At 37.3% G+C, this 19,996-nt stretch overlaps 1 protein-coding gene across 1 annotated transcript in view; it reads right to left on the reverse strand.

Moving 5' to 3' along the window:
• Positions 1 to 5,614, reverse strand: part of LOC129725013 (uncharacterized) — a 38,883-nt gene extending 33,269 nt beyond the window's left edge. The window contains exon 1 of the mRNA XM_055680374.1: positions 5,171 to 5,614. Within this exon, the coding sequence (XP_055536349.1) occupies positions 5,171 to 5,185 (15 nt within the window). The 5' untranslated portion in view covers positions 5,186 to 5,614. The remainder of the gene's footprint in view (positions 1 to 5,170) is intronic.
• Between the last annotated feature and the right edge of the window lie 14,382 nt (positions 5,615 to 19,996).

Below are 19,996 nucleotides of genomic sequence, written 5' to 3' on the forward strand. Positions count from 1 at the left end.
TACTTGAGCGAGATTTCTTGGCAAAGCAATTCCAGCGGTTGCTTTTTCCCGATTACCTCTCGTTCTTCGATTTGCCCGACGTCACGTAGGTTACTGGTTACTTATTGCACCGCTACGTGGATGACGCTACCAGAAATGTTCACCGACTGACGGCATCTGATTCGCAAACCGTTATCACCGATGGGATTCCTTCGCTTGTCATAAAACGTTGTATACACTCACTTGCAACACTGCTAACCACAGTATTCAATCGCTTTCTCCTACAGGGGTGTTCCCTACTTGCTGGGAAAACACGTATGTGTTCCCGGTCTTTGAAAAAGGCTGTAAGCGAACCTTCTCGAATTATCGCGGTATTCCCGCGTTGAGTGCTACCTCTGAGCTGTTTGAGTTGACAGTGTTGCGCATGCTGGCTCAGAGTTATGTACAGCATACATCACCAGATCAAGTCTAAACATTCGACAACGACTAACTTAACCTGCTTCACATCGTTCGTAACTCATCAATTAGAGAATGGGCTGCAAGTCGACGCTATTAACACCGATTTATCTGTGGCATTTGATAAAATGAATCATCAGATTGCCATAGCCAAATTTGACAAACTTGGCATGAATTATAATTTGCTTGTCTGGCGCGAATCATATCAAATGGGAAGAAATATGTCCGTCAAAATCGGTGACCACATTTCCTCACCTTTTCCCGTTTGGTCCGGTGTTCCACAGGGAAGTCATCTTTGACCATTTCCATTCTTGCTAACTACATAAATGATGCTATCCTCATCCAAGTGCTTTAAACTTTCCTACACCGATGACTTGAAGTCATATTACACGATAAAACAGCCAAGAGACAGGTTGTTCCTGCAACAACTTCCCAGGATGGGAAGAACCGCGTTGAGGCTGTTCAACGCAGATTCGTCCGCTTCGCTTTACGCCATCTCAGGTGGGCAAGTCCACGCTACCTACTCTGCTATGAAGGTCATTGCTTGCTGTTTAGGTTAAAACTGTTGGAGGATAGACTCGGCTAAAGCGTTTTTCATAGGTGACCTCCTTCAGGGCCAAATTGACTGCTCTTCGCTACTTAGCTCTTTGAACAACAACACACGCCGCCGCAACTTCCGCTCGCACCCGTTCCTGAGAATCTCTCGGGCAAGGGCTGATTATGGCCGTCATGAACCAATGAGTAATATGTCTCGTGTGTTTAATAGCTGTTACCATGTTTATAACTTCAATGTGTCTCGCGAAGCGAACAAACGTAGTTTTAAACGCATTTTGTGTTAATTTTAGCTTTTATATTAGTGAGGTAATTGGGGTAAACATATTACATGTTGACTAAAATAAATAAATGAATAATAATACATTCCGATTCGTAATGTGACCTTCTGTTTTACTATACACAGACTTCGCAGCCAACTGTTTGATGTACAGGACAATGGCGGGGCTAGCGTTACGATTTTACTGACACTAACAGTCGCTCCCAAGCCGAGAATCGAACCTACGACGACTAGCTTGTTAGGCCAGCATCGTACCTCGAGACCAACTGGAAGGTTGGTTTTTATAACGTTTGCGTTAAAAAATGGACAAAAAATGCCGAATTTCATGGGTTTACCCTAACACGCACTGACGAAACTACCCATGCAGCATTGATCATAGTAACCAATGAGCCAGCGGAAAAAAATTGACAGATCTATCAGTCAAAGTCTGAGTGATGGCGAGAACACAAGAATCAGAGCATTCAAAGAAAGCCCGGTAAGAAGCTCCAAAGGATGTTGAAGAGGCAGACCGAGAGAAAAGTGGCTGGGAGGTCGGTGCAACCGGCCATACAGTGAAAAAGTACCCGGCGAACATGGATATACATGTCAGGAGGCGGCAGTCCCGTCTACTGGTCTTGGAGCTGCAGGCTATGATGCAGCGGCAGCGGCTGAATAAAGTGATCAAGCAGATTTTCCCGGCGGATGGCAACGACTGGCAGGGTTCTTCGTAATTCACTTACCCCACGAAGGAAGTGAGCTTCGAGGTGAAAGTCGTTTCACACCCCTAGAAGGTGCTGCTGTGGCTGATGATCAGCGAGAAGGGGATGTCAAAGGCGCTCCGGGGAAATTTATAGTACGAAATAACTGCTAGAAGTTGCATCGTTCATCAAGAAATATCATAAGACGCGGTGTTCTGGTCGGATCTGGCGTCGGCTCACTAATTGAAGCGATCGTTGGGGGAGACTGAGCGGCTGAATATCGATGTGGAACCCAAGTAGGTGAACCCGCCCAACATCTCCCAGCTGCGTCCCGTCTACAGAATTTCTAGGCAAACCTAAAGCGTAGGATCTACCCCAACAATTTTGTCGCGAAAACTGAGGAGGAATTGATAAATAAAACGAAGAAATAACTTTTGAACATTCCTGTAAGCTTGTTTCCGTCCGCCTTGGCGAATGTTTCGGCTAACTGCCGGATGACCGCTCGCAACTGCGTAGAATTTATTTTTGGAAGTAAGCTAAAATAATTACCTTCCATAGGAAATTTATCGAGCTCAATCTGTTTCAGTTTTTTTTATCACCATCCGTATTTTTTTTTTTTTGTTGCAAACGTTATTCGGTAAGGGGCACGTAGAATCTGTCGATATTTGGTAAAAAAGTCCCGTTGAGGTAATAAACTTCATACGGAGTGCGTTATCTAACTGGGATAAATAAACTCGCCAAATAGTGATAAACCGGTTGTGTGAGTACTTAGAACTAGTTGCGGCATGCTACAAAAGACTGAATGGTGATCTTTTTAAAGAAAAAAAAAACTGAAAGAAATGTGCCGTCGTGAAATCAAAAATTGGAGCCTCTTAGGAAAACTACTACGAAAATGTTTACGAACTATTCTCTATTTTTGCAACGACTATTTACCCGTCAACATTCAAGTTTTTTTAAAGCCAGACAGTGTGTGTTACTCATCCCTATCAACAGCACACAATAAAATTGCAATAGAATTGTCGGCAGTGGAATGTGATACGACATAGATTTTGAAATAGTTCCACCGTCCCAGTAGTTTAATTGAACAAAACACCATGCCGGAGACTAGGAGATTGCGGATTCAAATTCCATCTGGATGCGGTATATTTTCCAAGTTTGTATCATGTTTTCAGTCTGTTTTTTTTTCGCTTTCCCAGCTGCACACACTGTCTGCCTTTAAAGTACTTTGAAAATGTTTAATTTAGCTAAACGAACTTCGGTTTGGGCTTAGTAGAAAAATCCTCGCAGATTGAAACCATGAAATAGGAAAATCGAAGAGAAGGACTGGAATTCGAACATAGGGAAGTGTAGAGGTCATATCGATAGTTGCAAGATTACATGAAAAGCTGCCAGATACAATATTGAACGTGGTAATCTGAAATATCAGAAAGAAATTCCCAATAAGACTTTTGATAATACGCTAAACTTGTGAAGGAAATTCAATTTCTAGTATTGCTCCAGAAAGGTGAGACAACCCTGGTTAGGCAAGTTTGAAGCACGAAAGAACTCTTGGAGCTTAATTTGAGAACTCATTGCATATACACTGACCCAAGCACTGGACACTATCCGAGTGTATATTTTTAAAGGACATAGGTCGGGTTCAAAACGATATCTGCAGTGTTTTGCAACATAGAAAGTGTCAGTGTATCGACTGTGGTGCATTGTGCATGAGCAGAACTGAAATTTAGTCTGCCAATCCTGGGAAGGTAATTGGATTTATGCATTACATTTTACATGGCCAGAAACTGTTCAGATAACTAAACAATCACGCGATTTAAAAGTGGTTATTTGATTATTCTTCATCACACTTACATTTTTCCTTCACAAAAAAGTGCAATTGAAGTCTGGCTCTCTTTTGACCTCAGCTTTCTGGATAAATTAATGGAATGTTCAGCGCTCAGCTATTTTTTCATTCAAAAAGCTATCAAGCTAAGCTATTTTTCATTTTTTTTACTGTAGCACATCAAAACATATGTTCAAACATCAAACATTGTTGAATTTATTGATAATTCTCTATATTTTTAGGTAAATTTCCTAAAAAAAAATCCTGGTAAATTTCGAGAATTTCAGTTTGGCAAAGTTCTATTGTCTCTACAATTTGTATAAACTTTTAAATTTCAGTAAGCGTCCTTATGGATTTTAGAAATTTCTGCCAAGAATAACTCATTTGTTCAAACGTTTTTTTACTGTAAAAGCTCAATTGAATTTTAGCTATTTTTAAACATAATTTTAATAACAAATGTGAAGAAGTAATCATCATATTCATTGGTCACTGAGCTGATGAACAAGAAGCTTGATATTTATATTTTTATGACTTCGATACTAAAAATCAGTTTATGAACATTACTGTAAAAAGTTGTATTAAACATCGGCCCAAATTTTTTTTCCTACGTGCTTCCATATAATCCTGGCCAATTAGGTCCGAGAATTTTAATTTTAATGTTCAAACACAGCAAAGTAACGTGATTACCTAGACAACGCTGGTCGACAAACGCGAGAAAAGTGCTGCCCTAAAGTTCGAAATAACTGCTTTAAAAAGATTACAGCTTTTTAAACATTCCTGTGAATGTTGGTGCCATTGCCAAAACGCGTCAACTTACGTGAGAGTACGCATAGTAATTGCTCGCCAGATTGGTCACTAAATTGTTTCATTTAAGGCTCTGAAAAAAAAATTGTGGCTGGGGGCACCAAAATTCACAGGAATGACTAAAAACCTATAATTTTTCATTTTATCTAGTTTGAGCCTTTTGGTCACACCTGTGTTGACCAGTATAATCTATAACAATCACCGATTCACCAAACCGCGGATGGTACGCTAGACATAAATCTTCCCATTGACTTCACACTTTACATGGATCTTATGAAACTTCGTCTGTGCTAATGCGGTCGTTAAAAAAACACACAACCGTGATTAGCTGTGTCATAACAGCTCTCGTGAAATCAACCGCCTCATAATCGGTAAAGATCGCATTTTCTATGACGAGTAGATTAATCTTTCAGCTGCCGTTTTATCACACAAAAGTTAATCTACAAATTGCTATCGCGCAAGTGTACAGGTTGCGTCTGTGCGAAATTTGCAGACTCCAAAACACAGACAGCGATCATCGTTTCGCCAACAAAACAACTAACAACCGAACCGTCTTCTGCAGCCAGTTAAACGTGTTAGAAATTAGCTTGAAACACTTACACAGCACTTCCTCATGTTGTTTTTTCTTTTCTTACTCTCCCTCGTTGCGATGCTCACGGTGAAGTGCACTTATCTTCTTCCAGCTGGTTCCACCGAATCCAGTTTTAGCCAACTCCAACGTAATATCCACAGTGAACCGCAAGGGGAAAACCACCCCTCAGGAAATGTCACGCATAAGAAGATTTTCCACCAAAAACTACCACTTGACGGATCGCACCCGAATTGGTCAACGTCCGGTCCGGCACTGCAGATTCTGTTTTTTCACTCTCTTCCACCGACACAAAGAATCACTGAACACGGAAATTGCACCCTGTCAGAATGGAACAACCTTCACCAAAATTCGTCAACTTCCTGCTTCGCTGCTGATGGAAACTACAATTTCCTCCCGAAGTACACCTGTTCGAGCTGTTTCGAAAAGCGCGCGCGTCCATCCACGGTTACGGCCGAAACGATACTGAATTTAAAAGAAAGAAATGTTTACTATAAAATCTATCCGTGGCTGGGCAGCATAAATGCATGCAAACTCCACTTGCGATGTGATGATGCGACGCGATGCGAGGTTCGCGCGCGCTCTTTCGCTCGCACCGCACAAAACAAACGTGGCTCGAAAAGGCGATGAAGCACATGGTGAACCCTCTTAACATGATGCACCTCCCGTGGAACTCCGGCGCATCCGCGCGCCTCCAGAAGTTCAACCAAGAAAGAGCAAAAGTTCGGCCCGAAGAAAAGCCTGTAGTACACTCTTTGGCCGAGCGTCAAATATTTGTCACTTTTTGACAGATAAAAATTTGGTCAAAGATAATTTTAACATGGGGCAAACACGGGCAAACAACAATCATGATGTCAAATAAATTTGACCATTATGTCAGAAGGTCAAATATTTGACCATTAGACAAAGAGTGTACTACAGGCTTAAGAGTGCGTTTGATGTTGCTTTCTGTTGTTGATGCATTTGTTGTTTTTTTTTTTGCACGTGATGTTTACTTTTCGCGAACTGATTTAGGGATGGTCTGTTGTTGGAATTGGGTTTTGTTGGATGAAGAAATAAATGAATTTTATTGCAACAACTTTTAAGCGCTGCAGTCGTGTTGGGTTCTGCTCAACAACAAAGACAGTAAATTAATAGAACCAATTTGCGGAAGTTGCTCTGCTCTTACATTGGCGCACACACGGGCAAGATTGATTGTTGTTAATTGTTTACGGCAGCAAGCCTAATGTGAGAAAATAATTACCGATCAATTCAATAAGGCACACATTACTCTCGGAGTTGCTTTTTACGTGGATTTTGTGCTCTCGCTGTTGAGAGTCCAATGAAAACTCAATTATTGTAATTTGTTTAAACGGAAATTTGTCACTTTTTATAATTACTAGAAGATTGCATTGTGATCATATGACAATGTCTAGGCTGGAATACATTTCATGATTTTCCTTGTCATTATGACCCAACATCAAATGATGGAAAATGTAGGCAAATCTGAAAAAAGAGACAATACAGAGGCAATTTCTTTTATACAGTGTTGTTTCGATTGTATCACGGTCAGAAGTTATGACACTGCGGATTTGGTGAAATAATTAAGATTTGAGTATTTTTTTGTTAAATAGCATTGAAATCTTTAAAAAAATACTGGTTTTTATCATTTCACCAAGTCTATAGTTTCGTTGGGTTTACGGGGAAGGGTGTTTTTTTATTGTAATAAAATCGCAACAGCACTGTATAACTTCTGAATTACGACAAAATAAAACATTTTCTTTTGATTCTGCTTTCGCGCTTGATTATTTTCTTGCATGTCAAGATCGTCGATTGATGTTTATGGATATTTAGGATGCGATGAGTAAAAATCAGATTTCATGAAATATGCTATCAATTTTGAAATCTTTACCATTTCAGTACCATTTTACAATTAAACAGTTTTCATTTTACAATTAAAGCAATGAAAAAATAAAAAAATAAGGAGATAAAAAAATGGAGTGATGGGGCGATGAGAAGAGATAAAGATGATTAAGAGATGAAATGCGAAAAGATTATATTGACTCTGTTGAAAGAAGGATGAAAAAAATTTATTTTAAACAATGTCAAGCTCTGATGCTTGTAACCGTTTCGGTTAGAAGCCGTCGGAGATAACTGCTAAAGTTACCACAGGGAGCATGAGAATATCGCACTGCCGTAGCACCTCGATTTAGAACAAGCATGCTATAACCATAACCGATGGAACCCGAAGCAGTGGCGTCAGCCATTGCAAATTGATCGCTCGATAAGCCCAGACCAATTTAGTTAAATAAAGTTAAAAGCCAGATAAGCCTAAAAAAGGTTGGTGTTGGAGCACGTGAACCTCAAAGAATAAATGAAGAGAGTGAATCAGGACCCAGAATTTGCAATATCTCTTCGTCGCAGGGGTAGTACATTGGCCACGTGCAAGCCCTCCGTGCGATCGACCTACAAGCTACGCCATCTTTACCATCAACACCAAGCGTAGACAGTACGTCAGTCAGCGAAGTCATTTGGATTCGGACCAATAAGCAAGACGAGCGAACGAGCCGTGGGACGGCGAAGGTTCGCTGAATTCCCCAATGGCTGCGGCCTGGGAGGAGGAGAGTTGCGGAAACAGCCAGCAGACAGCGGTATCGTCGACGTGACGGCATAGGTTGCCGAGCTACAGAGCAGCCAGCATCGGTAGCAGAGTTCTTCGGAGATATTGTATGTAACTAGCATGTGATTAGACCTAAGATAAAAATGCATGTACTTAGTTAAGACAAAAATGCCACGTGGTAGAGTAGAGTCAGGTTAAGCCCTCTTATCGTAAATATAGAGTGCATGTAAAACCCAATTGCTATTTTTGTCATATCGGCCGACCCTGGGAACCTTTGCAAACCTTGGAGAAGGTGTTCGAGAGAGATTGAGAGACATTGCTCACCTGGTTGAGTAGCTGAGGTGACATGCTGGAGCACTGGTTTATATGCTAGCTATTAGTAAATACTTAATTTCTGATGAAGTTCAAAAAATGGTAAAAAATACTGCAGGGATATCATTAGAACGAGAATAATCTGACACACCATGTAAATTAAAATCTGTAATGAAGAGAAATTTGTCTGACACTCGCCGTCTCCCAAAAACATGGTGAACTATGACACTAGCATTTCCCACAGGTTATAGCATCCCGCTTCAAGAGTAAACTCACGATTACTGTAGCAATCAGATGTGGAAAACTCAACTACTTCAATTGAACGGTGAACGGTGATTGAATTTTCACAACGAGCATGCCAGTATGACGGTGCTTTCCACACAGGCGAAAGATCTAAGATCTAGAAGACTGTGGAAGGTGATTTATAATCATCAGTGCACGGTCCGCCGGTGTCCTCTGTTGGCCCGTCCGCTATGGAAGGCTGCGAAATATTTAAAATCGCTGGTAGATCCCAGTGAATTATCTTTTTGCTGCAGTGACCGGTTATACAATAATGAAAACTAAATTGCTGCATGCTAGCTTTTATACGTGACTACTGAGAGTTAAACTTTCAGTGGGTGTGTCGTTGTGCACTCGAGCGAACAAAACAAGAGAATTTCGTGACACCCTCGATGTTTTTGGTTTATCAACGTCCATCCCTGTGCTGCAACAAGATGTAACTCTACGTCAAAAATGATGATGAGTTCAATATACTGACCAGGGTGCCAGCCAAAATGGGCATCTTAAAAAAATGTTGCAAAATTTCAGTTCATTTGGAATCATAATAAGGTGAAACAAACCGATTGAAGTTTGGCTTTTCACATCCGAAAAATCACACAAGGGATTTTTGACGTAGAATTACGTCTCTCAGGAAAATCTACTACACACGGGTGAAAAATGAAAGTCTAAAAACGGAACAGGGGTGTAATATGTCCGATTTGATCTGTTTATAAGTCGGTTAGTTTACAACGAATTTTTTTCATTCTTGCAGCAAACGATTAGACAATCATTTATGTATCCCAAATACAGAAAATTTTAATTTGATTATTCTGTCAATTGTACTATTGAAAACTTTGACTGATTTGTTGAAACCCAGATTTCTAGCTCAATGCTTGCTTCCCCTAACACGGTCGACTGAATATATTACCTACTTAACCATGTATGCACTCTTTGAGTTTTGGAAGAGCCTGCTTCTGCACAAACCAATCATTTTACTAGTGGATAGTAGAACGGATGGTCCCAATTTAGTAGCAGTTGGGTCTGCTTCCGGCTCAAATAAATTATTGTACTAGCAGATGGTGGGACTTAGAAGGCCACTTCCTCCGATGAAGCTTTGGCTAGTTTTGGAAACAACTCAAGCTTTTTGGATCCTGGCAATCAGATTCTGCTGGCCGTGTTCAGTTTTCAGTATAATAACAATTTTCCACTGGGTAGTCAGAAGGCCTTTCATGATAAAAAGGTAAACGCGATGAAGAGGTAAAAGTGATAAAGAGGTAAATGTGATAAAAATGTACAAGTAATGAAGAGGTAGAAGTGATGAACAGGCAACAGTGATGGAGAGATAGAAGCGATGAAGAGACCAAAGTGATGAAGTGGGAAAATTAAGAAAAGGTAAACGTGACGAAGAGGTGAAAGTGGCAGAGAATTGCAAGTGATGAAGAGGTAAAAGTGATAAAGAGCTATATGTAATTAAGAGGTAAAAATGATGAAGAAGAGAAAGTGATGAAAAGGTAGAAGCGATGAAGAGACCTAAGTGATGAAGAGGTAAAAGTGATGAAGAGATGAAAATGATGAAGAGGTAAAAGCGATGAATAGGTAAAAGTAATGAAGAGGTAAAAGTGATCAAGAGGTAGAAGTGATGAACAGGTAAAAGTGATACAGAGAAAACAGTGATAAAGAAACCAAAGTTATGAAGAGGTAAAAGTGGACAAGAGGTACAAGTGATGAAGAGGTAGAAAAGATGAACAGAAAAAGTGATGAAGAGGCAGAAGCGATGAATAGATAGAAGTGACGAAGGGGTAGAAGTGATGAAAAGGTAGAAGTGATTCAAAGGTGAAAGTGATGAAGAGGTGAATGTGACGAAGAGCTAAAAGTGATGAACAGACCAAAGTGATGGAGATGTGAAAGTGATGAAGGGTTGGAAGTGATGAAGAGGTGAAACGGGGAAAGTAGTAAAGCGATTAAAATGATAACGAGGGAAAAGGGATGAACAGGTAAATGTGATGAAAAGGTAAAATGATGAAGAGCTAGGAGTGATGAACAGGTAAAAGGGTTAAAAGGTGAAAGTGATGAATAAAAAAGTGATGAAGAGTAAAAGTGATTAACAGGTAAATGTGATGAAGAGGTAAATAAGATGAAAAGATAAAAGCGATGAAGAGCAAGAAGTGATGAAGAACCAAAAGTGATAATAAGTTAAAAGTGTTGCAGAGGTAAAAGTGAAAAAGAGTTAAAGTTCTAAAGAGGTAAGAGTGATAAAGAAATGAAGATGTTAAAAAAATAAATATGATGAAGAGGTAAAAATGATGGAGAGGTAAAAGTAATGACGAAACCAAATGGATGGAGAGGTAAAAGTGATGAAGCGATAAAAGTGATCAAGAGGTAAATGTGATGAAAAGGTAGAAGTGATAAAGAGGTGAAAGTGATGACGAGGTAAAAATTATGAAAAGGTATAAGCGATGAAGAGGTAAAATTGATGAAGAGATAAAAGTAATGAAGAGGTAAAAATTATGAAAAGGTAAACGTGATGAAGAGATAAAAGTGATAAAGAGTTAAATTGATTGAGAAGTAAATATCATGAAGAAGTAAAAGTGATGAAGAGGTTAAAAATGATGAATAAGTGAAAGCGATGAAAAGGTAAAAAGGAAAGTGATGAAGAGGTAAAAGTGATGAAAAGGTAGAAGCGATGAAGAGACCAAAGTGATGGAGAGGTAGAAATGATGAAAAAGTAGAAGTGATGAAGAGGTGCAAGTGATGAAGAGATGAAAGTGATGATTAGATAAAAGTGATGAATAGGTAAAAGTGATGAAGAGGTAGAAGTGATAAAGAGGAAACAGTGATAAAGAGGTGAAAGTGATAAAGAAACCAAAATTATGAAGAGGTAAAAGTGATGAGGAGGTAACAGTGATAAAGAGAAAAAGAGATAAAATATATGAAAAGATAGAGAGATAAAGTAATAACGAGATAAAGAGGTATGAAGCGTAAAGAAATAAAGAAATGAAGAGATGAACAAATAGTAAATTAGAAAATGAGAACCTGAGTACTCAGTAAAGAAGAAAATGGGGAAACTTTAAGTACAGGTCGGACTCGATTATCCGGAGACTCGATTATCTGGAATTTTATTTTTTTGGTGTCCGTTTTCAATTTTAATTCCGAAATTTTGTCTTCACCTTCCCTTCTGGCATATTTGTTACTATTTAAGTCACTTCCAGCATGTTTGGGGCATGTTCGAATTAAGTGAAAATAATCAATGTAAAATTTATTTTATGCTTCTCAAGCAAAAAGGAGAAAATTTTCGCCTCAGAAATAACTTTTGCTTACGCTACTGCATCATATAAGTAAATAAAGAAAAGAAATATTTATTTCATGTTCGGAAATCGCAAAATTTTAGTATTTTTTGTGTGATTCGATTATCCGGAAAAACTCGATTATCCGGAATGAAAATTTTTTGATGTTTCGAATAATCGAGTCTGACCTGTATATGTAGTAGATTGACAAAGAAATTTAAAACGTAAAAAACCTTACATTCAGAATTATAAATTAGCTTTATGATATTAATAAATCATTCTAATTTTCGTTTCTTAATACAGGTTGGGCTCGAATATCTGGAGACTCGATTATCCGGGATTCAATTATCCGGAATTTCAGACTTGAAATATATTTCAACTGTTCGTTTCAGTTTTTATTTTGGTATGTTGTTTTTACAACGACTGGTAATAGTTGCGCGGATTTTTTTATATCTTGGTTTTCTCAATCTTTTTTTTAAAAAGGAAGTTCACGACATTCTAGGTTGGCAAACACGACACAACTAATTTACCTTGAAAAAGGCCACAAAACGGCCGAAACGTTGGGCAATCAACCTGGATTGCCGTGTACTTCCTCTTTATTCTGATATTTTAACTTTTCGACCCCATACAGCATATTTGTTTCCATTTCTGTCCCTCCCAGTATGTTTGAGTCATATCCGAATGCAGTGATCACCCGATTATATCTGTACCCGATTTCATCTGCCCCCGATTTTATCTGCCCCCGATTTTATCGTATTTTTCACCCGATTTTATCATCATAAAACATTTCATTAAAAAAATATCAGGGCGTACTGCGCTTCAATATTTAAGATATTTTTCACAATTCTGTGTATCATTCTGGATGCAGTTCACATTGAAAATTCAACCGATGCACAATGTTACATTTTGCTGTTATCGTGCGAATAATTGAATAGTGATACAAATGTTTATTTAAGTATTATAATTGAATAGTGATACAAATGTTTATTATAATTTAGAAGTTTCAAAATATTTGAAAACGCATATTTTGATGTAGAAAGCTGGGTGATCAATCCTCCTAAAAGTGAGATAGAATATTTAATTTTTCATGAGATAAAGATAGACGCTTGGTGTCTTAGGCAAAGTATTAGGTGATCTCAAAACAAGAAACATTACAGAAGACATCATGTTTCTATCTCTTACATATTGCAAGCAACATAAAGTTTTCTATGAGAAGGCATTGAAAATAATCGTTATTTACATTTCGAGATTTTTCTGGTTGCAATATGTGAGAGGTATCAGCATGCTGTCTTCGGCAAAGTTTAGTGTTGTGAGAACATCTAATATTTTGCTGATGGTACTGCACTGCCCATAATCGCATATTTGTAACATTTGCAAAATTGGTTGTTCGAGCAAATAGCACTTTTATATTTTGAACTTAAATGCTTTGTTCCCAATATATTCTTGCAAATAGACACTTTAACTAAACTGTGTATCATGAAGAAAGCACTACTTTACATTCTGTATACATTAAACATTACTTTTGAAGTCAAATTGGTTGAAATTTTTGCAATGATACATTTATGCCGTCACTTTCAAGCTACTTTTGAAATATATCACAGGGAAAATAAAGTTTTTCATGTATTTAACAAGCATGAGCTGAACATCAGAAACGGGTCACCGGTGGTTGGTTACCGGACCAGAATAACTTCCGAGTTCCAAAGAATGCAGATGTGGATTTGGATGGAAGCTTTTTTGATAAAAAAGTTGAAAAAATTAAGTAGGGTGACAATTATGCGGTTATGTACGCTATGTGACAAAACAACTTGGTATTTTTTACGACTTTTTTCACACAAACATGGGCATATTTTTTCAGATGTAAAAAGTACATACTATTCTAAGCATTTCCCAATAAATAGCACGAAATCCATAAAATGTCGAATGTTACAATTATGCGATCACAGGCAGTGCACTACAAAAAAGCAAGTAATTCATTTTACCAATTCAAACAAAAACATGAACGAATAAAAAACTTAATTGTAATTCATTTGCAACTTTATATCGATTTTTTTAGGTTTGTTTAGAAAAGTTTTAGGCAGCTGAATTATCTATCTAAAAAAATGTAAAAAAAAATAGTGATGATCGATTTTTTATAGTCACTTTTTGTTTTTTAATTTTTTTTTCAGTACAGGATCTCAAATTGAATTTTTTAAACATTTTTAATAAAAGCTCAGACAGTTTTCTCAAATTCATCCCTTGACAACTTTTCTCTATCTTTTGTCATTATTCAGATATATCGATTTATGAAAAAACAACTGCAGCTTTTTTCATATGTTTGTACAGATAAATTTTCCAAAAAAAATTAAAATCGCTGATTTTACGTATTAAGTTATTGATTTAACATCTTCAATTAAAAAAATTAATATTTAAAAACTTCCCGATTTTATCACTTTCCCTGTTTTACCACGCCAAAAATCATCAGGGTGAGATATAATCGGGTGATCACTGTATTGAGTGAAACTAATCAATGTCTAATTTATGTTTTTTTGCCTCTCAGACGGTTTCCCACAGAAATAATTTTGCATCATGAAAATAAATAAAAAAAGAAAATAATTATTTACGTTCGATGATTGCGAATGTGTATTAATTTTTTTCATGATTCGATTAGCCGGAGTGAAATAAATTTTTAGTGCTTCGGATAATCGAATCCGACCTTCATTAGTAGCCTCGTAAAAGCTCGTCATATTTTCTATTGATTTATAGTGTTTATTTAATTTAATTGAAATTAGAACTGGCAGATTCACAAGTCAAAAAAAGCGAAGAAAAACTTGCTCTTAAGCTAAAACTGGAGAAATATGAATTATAATCAACTTTTTCAACCATGCTTGCGAATTGCTCGGCGAGTTCATCGCTTCTACGTTTACCTATAGAAAAACTTCATTTAAGTCTCTGAAGAATTTATGCACTTCCAAGCTGGCTAAGGGCACTAAAATACCAACGAACGGTTTAAAAGCTATAATCTTTCATTTTCTTCCAGTTTGAGCTCTAGGGCAGAACCTGCGTTGACCACTGTTATCAGAGGAAGCGAAAATTGTGAATGTTGTCTGACAACGTCGAAGATATATTTCATTGACAGTTGCAAACCTCAAACCTCGTGTGATATTGTAAATGTATATTTTTCTTATATTTTGGGTGACAGGACCTGAAACTCTAAGGTATTGTGGCATAAAAGGATTCCTGAACATATTGATTTCTTGATATGTTCTGCGCTGATTATTTCTCAAGAGAAGTCCAGTTCCACTCTGGACATATTTCATCAAATGTCATTAATTTTCCGAATTCAAAACTCAGATAAAATCCCTAGGCCATCCCTACAAGCAACAGAATCTCATTACCATTTATACACTTCTGAGGACGCGCTATAATTTTTCACCAATTGAACGATCAAAGTGCCTGCAACCTTTCTCTTTTCACCGGTATCTCTATCTCACGTTTCGTTAGGATGGCAGCATCTTCATCACTCGAGCCACAATCCTCTTCTTGCTATGCTTGGTCTGGTTATGCTCCAGTTTGCCCTCTCCCAGCCACCGCGTTTTGCGTCCATTCGAATCGGTTCCTCATTGTCATGTTCGTGGTCAACAAACAAACTCTGCCGGAATCAGTGCGTCTTGAACTGTCCTACAGATCAGACGTTTTTTCGGTTGCTTGTGGACTGGTCTTTGACTGCCTATAGCTTCAAAGTTTGTGTTTTGTCAGTGTGTCTTTTAAAGACTACCTGAAAGTTATTTCCCATCAGTCTTTCTCAAGACTACCTACTTTTGAATTTAACATTTGTTTTAACTTTTTTCGTATCACCTGAAATGGCTGGACGGAAAAAGAAACCTCGCATCGCTGCGGGGAGGAAAAGAGAGGCATCTCTTTCTGACACATCGAGTGTCTGTAGTGACAATCCTTTTGATATTTTGCCTGAGCAAGAAGCTGGTGAAATGGAAGTTACCAATAATGAAACTATACAAAATATAAAATCTTTAAAAAAGGAGAAAGTTCCACCTATTGTGGTAACTATTTCTTCTGAATTTAATATATTCAAAAAGGAACTTTCAACGTTTGTTTCTGACGTTAAAGTTACCTATCAAATTGGCCGTAGAGGTGAATGCCGCTTATTAGCCGACTCAGTAAAGGGTCGTGATCGTCTTGTTCAGTATTTAACTGACAAGATGTACAAATTTTTTACATATGACACCAAGAACGCCAAGCCGTTCAAGGTTGTCTTGAAAGGTCTCACCAACGATCAAACCGTTGATGAGATCAAACTTACTTTAACAGAATTACTTGGCATAGCCCCTACCCAAGTAATTCTAATGAAACAAAAATCACGAGGCGAAAACAGTCAGCGAACTGGAATTTCCCTTGTAAATTATTTAATTCATTTTAACCGCAGTGAGGTTAATACCTTAAAATTTTTTGAAAAAGCACATGCTTTATATAACGTGCGTGTAAAATGGGAATTATATCGAAAGTTTGGCGGAGGTGAAAAGCATATCACCCAATGCCGTATTTGCCAACGTTATGGCCATGGTTCAAAGTTCTGTAACATGGACCAAAAATGCCTCATTTGTGGAGACTCTTCTCACACAAAGGACACATGTCCTGTGAAAGAGAGTAAAAATTTTCGCTGTGCGAATTGTAACGGCAACCATATGTCGAATTTTTATCAATGCCCAGTCCGTTTAGCAATTGTTAAGGCAAGGCAAGGTAAACAAAATTCAATTTCTCAATTAAAACCAACTTCAAAACAAAATTCTCCAAGCGTACCAGTGACGCATAGTTTACCTACTCCTTTGCATACCCGTTTAACTTATGCACAGGTTACAGGTAGTTCGAACATTATACCGCCTAGTGTTGGTAGTTCGAAAATGACCGTTAATATGGGTAAGCAAAACACGCTAGAAAATAATTGTACACCTATTACTCCAGCTAATATTGCTGCCGAAAATATTTTTTCTAATGTCAACTGCCTGGGGCCTATTACGGCAGGTAAACTTTCTTTTCTGCAACAGGCAATGTTCGATCTTATGAACGCCATGTTGCAGGCAAAATCAATGTTTGAAGCCATTCAAATAGGCACAAATTTTACTATTAAAATTGTTTCTAATTTAAAATTTAGCAATGATTTTAAATAAAACAATTAAAATATTAAATTGGAATGCTCGCTCATTGAAGGCCAATGAGAATGAGCTTTTTAATTTTTTAACAGTAAATAATGTGCATATTGCAATTATTACTGAAACATTTTTGAAACCTAATATAAAATTAAAATATGATCCCAATTACGTGGTTCATAGATATGATAGGATTCAGGGTTCCGGCGGTGGAGTTGCAATTGTTATTCATCGCCGAATCAAACATCGTGCTCTTCCCCATCTTGAGACGAAAGTTATTGAAACTTTGGGAATTGAAGTTCAAACTGAACTTGGGATTTTATTTATTGCCGCAGCATATTTACCATTTCAATGCACACGCGAGCTCAAAAATTATTTTAAAGGTGATTTACAAAAACTCACCAGAAATCGTTCGAAATTTTTCATAATCGGCGATTTTAACGCTAAACATCGTTCATGGAATAATTCTCAAAGTAATTCCAATGGCAAAATTTTATTCAATGATTGTTCTTCAGGATACTATTCTATTTTGTCTCCGAATAGTCCTACATGCTTTTCTTCTGTAAGAAACCCTTCAACAATTGATTTGGTGCTAACAGATCAAAGTCATGTATGTAGTGATTTGATCACACATGCTGACTTTGATTCTGACCATCTTCCAATAACTTTTTCTTTATCCCATGAATCAGTTTTAAACCCTATGAGCTCTGTTTTTAATTATAACAAGGCTAATTGGGAAAGATACAAAACTCATATTGAGAGAAATTTCAATAATGAGCTTGATTTGCAAAACGAAGTGAATATTGATTCCGCTTTGGAAGCATTAAAATGTGCAATTGTTGATGCCAGGAATTATTCTGTTCCAAAGGCTCAAGTGAAATTTGATTCACCAATAATTGACGAAAATCTTCAACTTCTAATTCGTTTGAAAAATGTCCGCAGACGTCAATATCAACGTTCTCGTGACCCTGTTTTTAAAACTATTTATAAAGATTTACAGAAAGAGATTAAACATAGATTTACTCTTCTGAGAAATCAAAATTTTGAGACTAAAGTTGAAAAATTGAAACCATATTCAAAACCATTTTGGAAGCTGTCGAAGATTCTTAAGAAACCTTCAAAGCCTATTCCAGTTTTAAAAGATGGTGAACGTTTTCTTGTATCCAATGAACAAAAGGCTCAAAGACTTGCTCAGCAGTTTGAGAGTGTTCATAACTCAAATTTGAATTTTGTGAGTCCAATTGAAAATGAAGTCACACGTCAATTTGATTTAATTTCTTCCCAGAATTTTTTACCTGCAGAAATAATTGAAACTAACTTGAATGAGATTAAATCAATTATTAAAAATTTCAAAAATATGAAAGCACCTGGTGACGATGGAATCTTTAATATACTAATCAAACATCTCCCTGAGAGCACAATGGATTTTTTAGTGAAAATTTTCAATTGCTGCTTCAAAATTGCATATTTTCCCAAATTATGGAAAAATGCAAAAATTACTCCCATTTTAAAACCGGATAAGAATCCAGCTGAAGTTTCAAGTTATCGACCAATCAGTTTGCTTTCTTCAATAAGTAAACTGTTTGAGAGAGTTATTCTTAACAGAATGATGTCACACATCAACGAAAATTCAATTTTTGCAAATGAACAGTTTGGATTTCGCCATGGGCATTCCACAACTCATCAATTGCTCAGAGTTACTAATATGATACGAGCTAACAAATCTGAAGGTTATTCCACTGGAGCTGCTCTTTTAGACATAGAAAAAGCATTCGACAGTGTTTGGCATAAAGGTTTGATTGCGAAATTGCAAACTTTTAATTTTCCAATTTTCCTAATCAAAATTTTAAAAAATTATCTTACTGATCGAACTCTGCAGGTTGTCTATCAGAATTCAAAATCTGATAGATTTCCTGTCAGAGCAGGTGTGCCTCAAGGTTCAGTCTTGGGTCCAGTCCTGTACAACATATTCACTTCAGATCTTCCTGATTTGCCTCCAGGATGCACAAAGTCATTGTTCTGCGATGACACAAGCATTTCCGTAAAAGGAAAAAGTCTTCGTGTCATATGCAGTCGATTGCAGAAAAGTTTAGATATTTTTTCTTCCTACTTGCAAAAGTGGAAAATCTCTCCCAATGCTTCTAAAACTCAAATGATAATTTTTCCGCATAAGCCTAGGGCTTCTTTCCTCAAGCCAATCAATAATCACGTTGTCAAGATGAATGGGGTTATTTTAAGTTGGTCCGACAAGGTTAAGTACTTGGGACTAATTTATGATAAAAAACTTATTTTCAAAGAGCACATTGAGAGTATACAAGCCAAGTGCATCAAATATACGAGATGTTTATATCCTCTCATTAACAGGAATTCTAAACTTTGTTTAAAGAACAAACTTTTGATTTACAAACAAATTTTTAGACCAGCAATGCTTTATGCTGTACCGATCTGGTCAAGTTGCTGTTCAACAAGGAAGAAAACGCTCCAAAGGATTCAGAATAAAATTCTGAAAATGATTTTGAAGCGTCCTCCTTGGTTTGGTACACTCGAATTACATAGACTTACTGGTGTTGAACCATTAGAAGCTATGTCAAATAAAATTATTAACAATTTTCGACAAAAATCGTTGCAATCCTCAATTGCTACGATAAGCTCTCTTTATAGCCAATAAGTTAGCAATTAAGTTAGTTGTAAGTTTACTTCCCCTTTTCTGACAAGTAGGTTTAAATCCCTACGAATGATAAGTCCTAATTGCGAAAGCAAACAAATCCTAACAATTAAAATTACAAATTTCTAACAGTGTTGAGAAGTCACCATTTGTGATTGGACACACATACTCATTATTTACTAATATTTATCATAAATACTTAAGCTACTAACAAATCCCCCCTTAAAAAAAAAAAAAAAAAAAAAAAAAAAAAAAAAAAAAAACTCTGCCGGAATCGGTCTGTGTCGTTCAGTTCGATCGATTGACAGCGCGGCACGGTGGATTTTAATATCCGATGGGTGGTGCACTGAACGGACTGAGCGACAGACGCGGAGTTACACTTTTGCATTTCGCGCCCGGCCCCTCCAGGGCTGCCTCGGGTACAATACAATGTATAGGTTACAATCGCAGTCTCCCCGTCGTCGCATCGAGCGCCTGATTGGAGTGGCAGACAAAAAATTAATTGAATAAAAGTTCACAATTGATTGGAGGCTTTTAATGAAATGAATATTATGTCATGCGTCTCGGGCGACGAAGGA

This window comes from Wyeomyia smithii, chromosome 2 (genome assembly GCF_029784165.1).
Source record: "Wyeomyia smithii strain HCP4-BCI-WySm-NY-G18 chromosome 2, ASM2978416v1, whole genome shotgun sequence".
Classification (NCBI taxonomy): Eukaryota; Metazoa; Arthropoda; class Insecta; order Diptera; family Culicidae; genus Wyeomyia; species Wyeomyia smithii.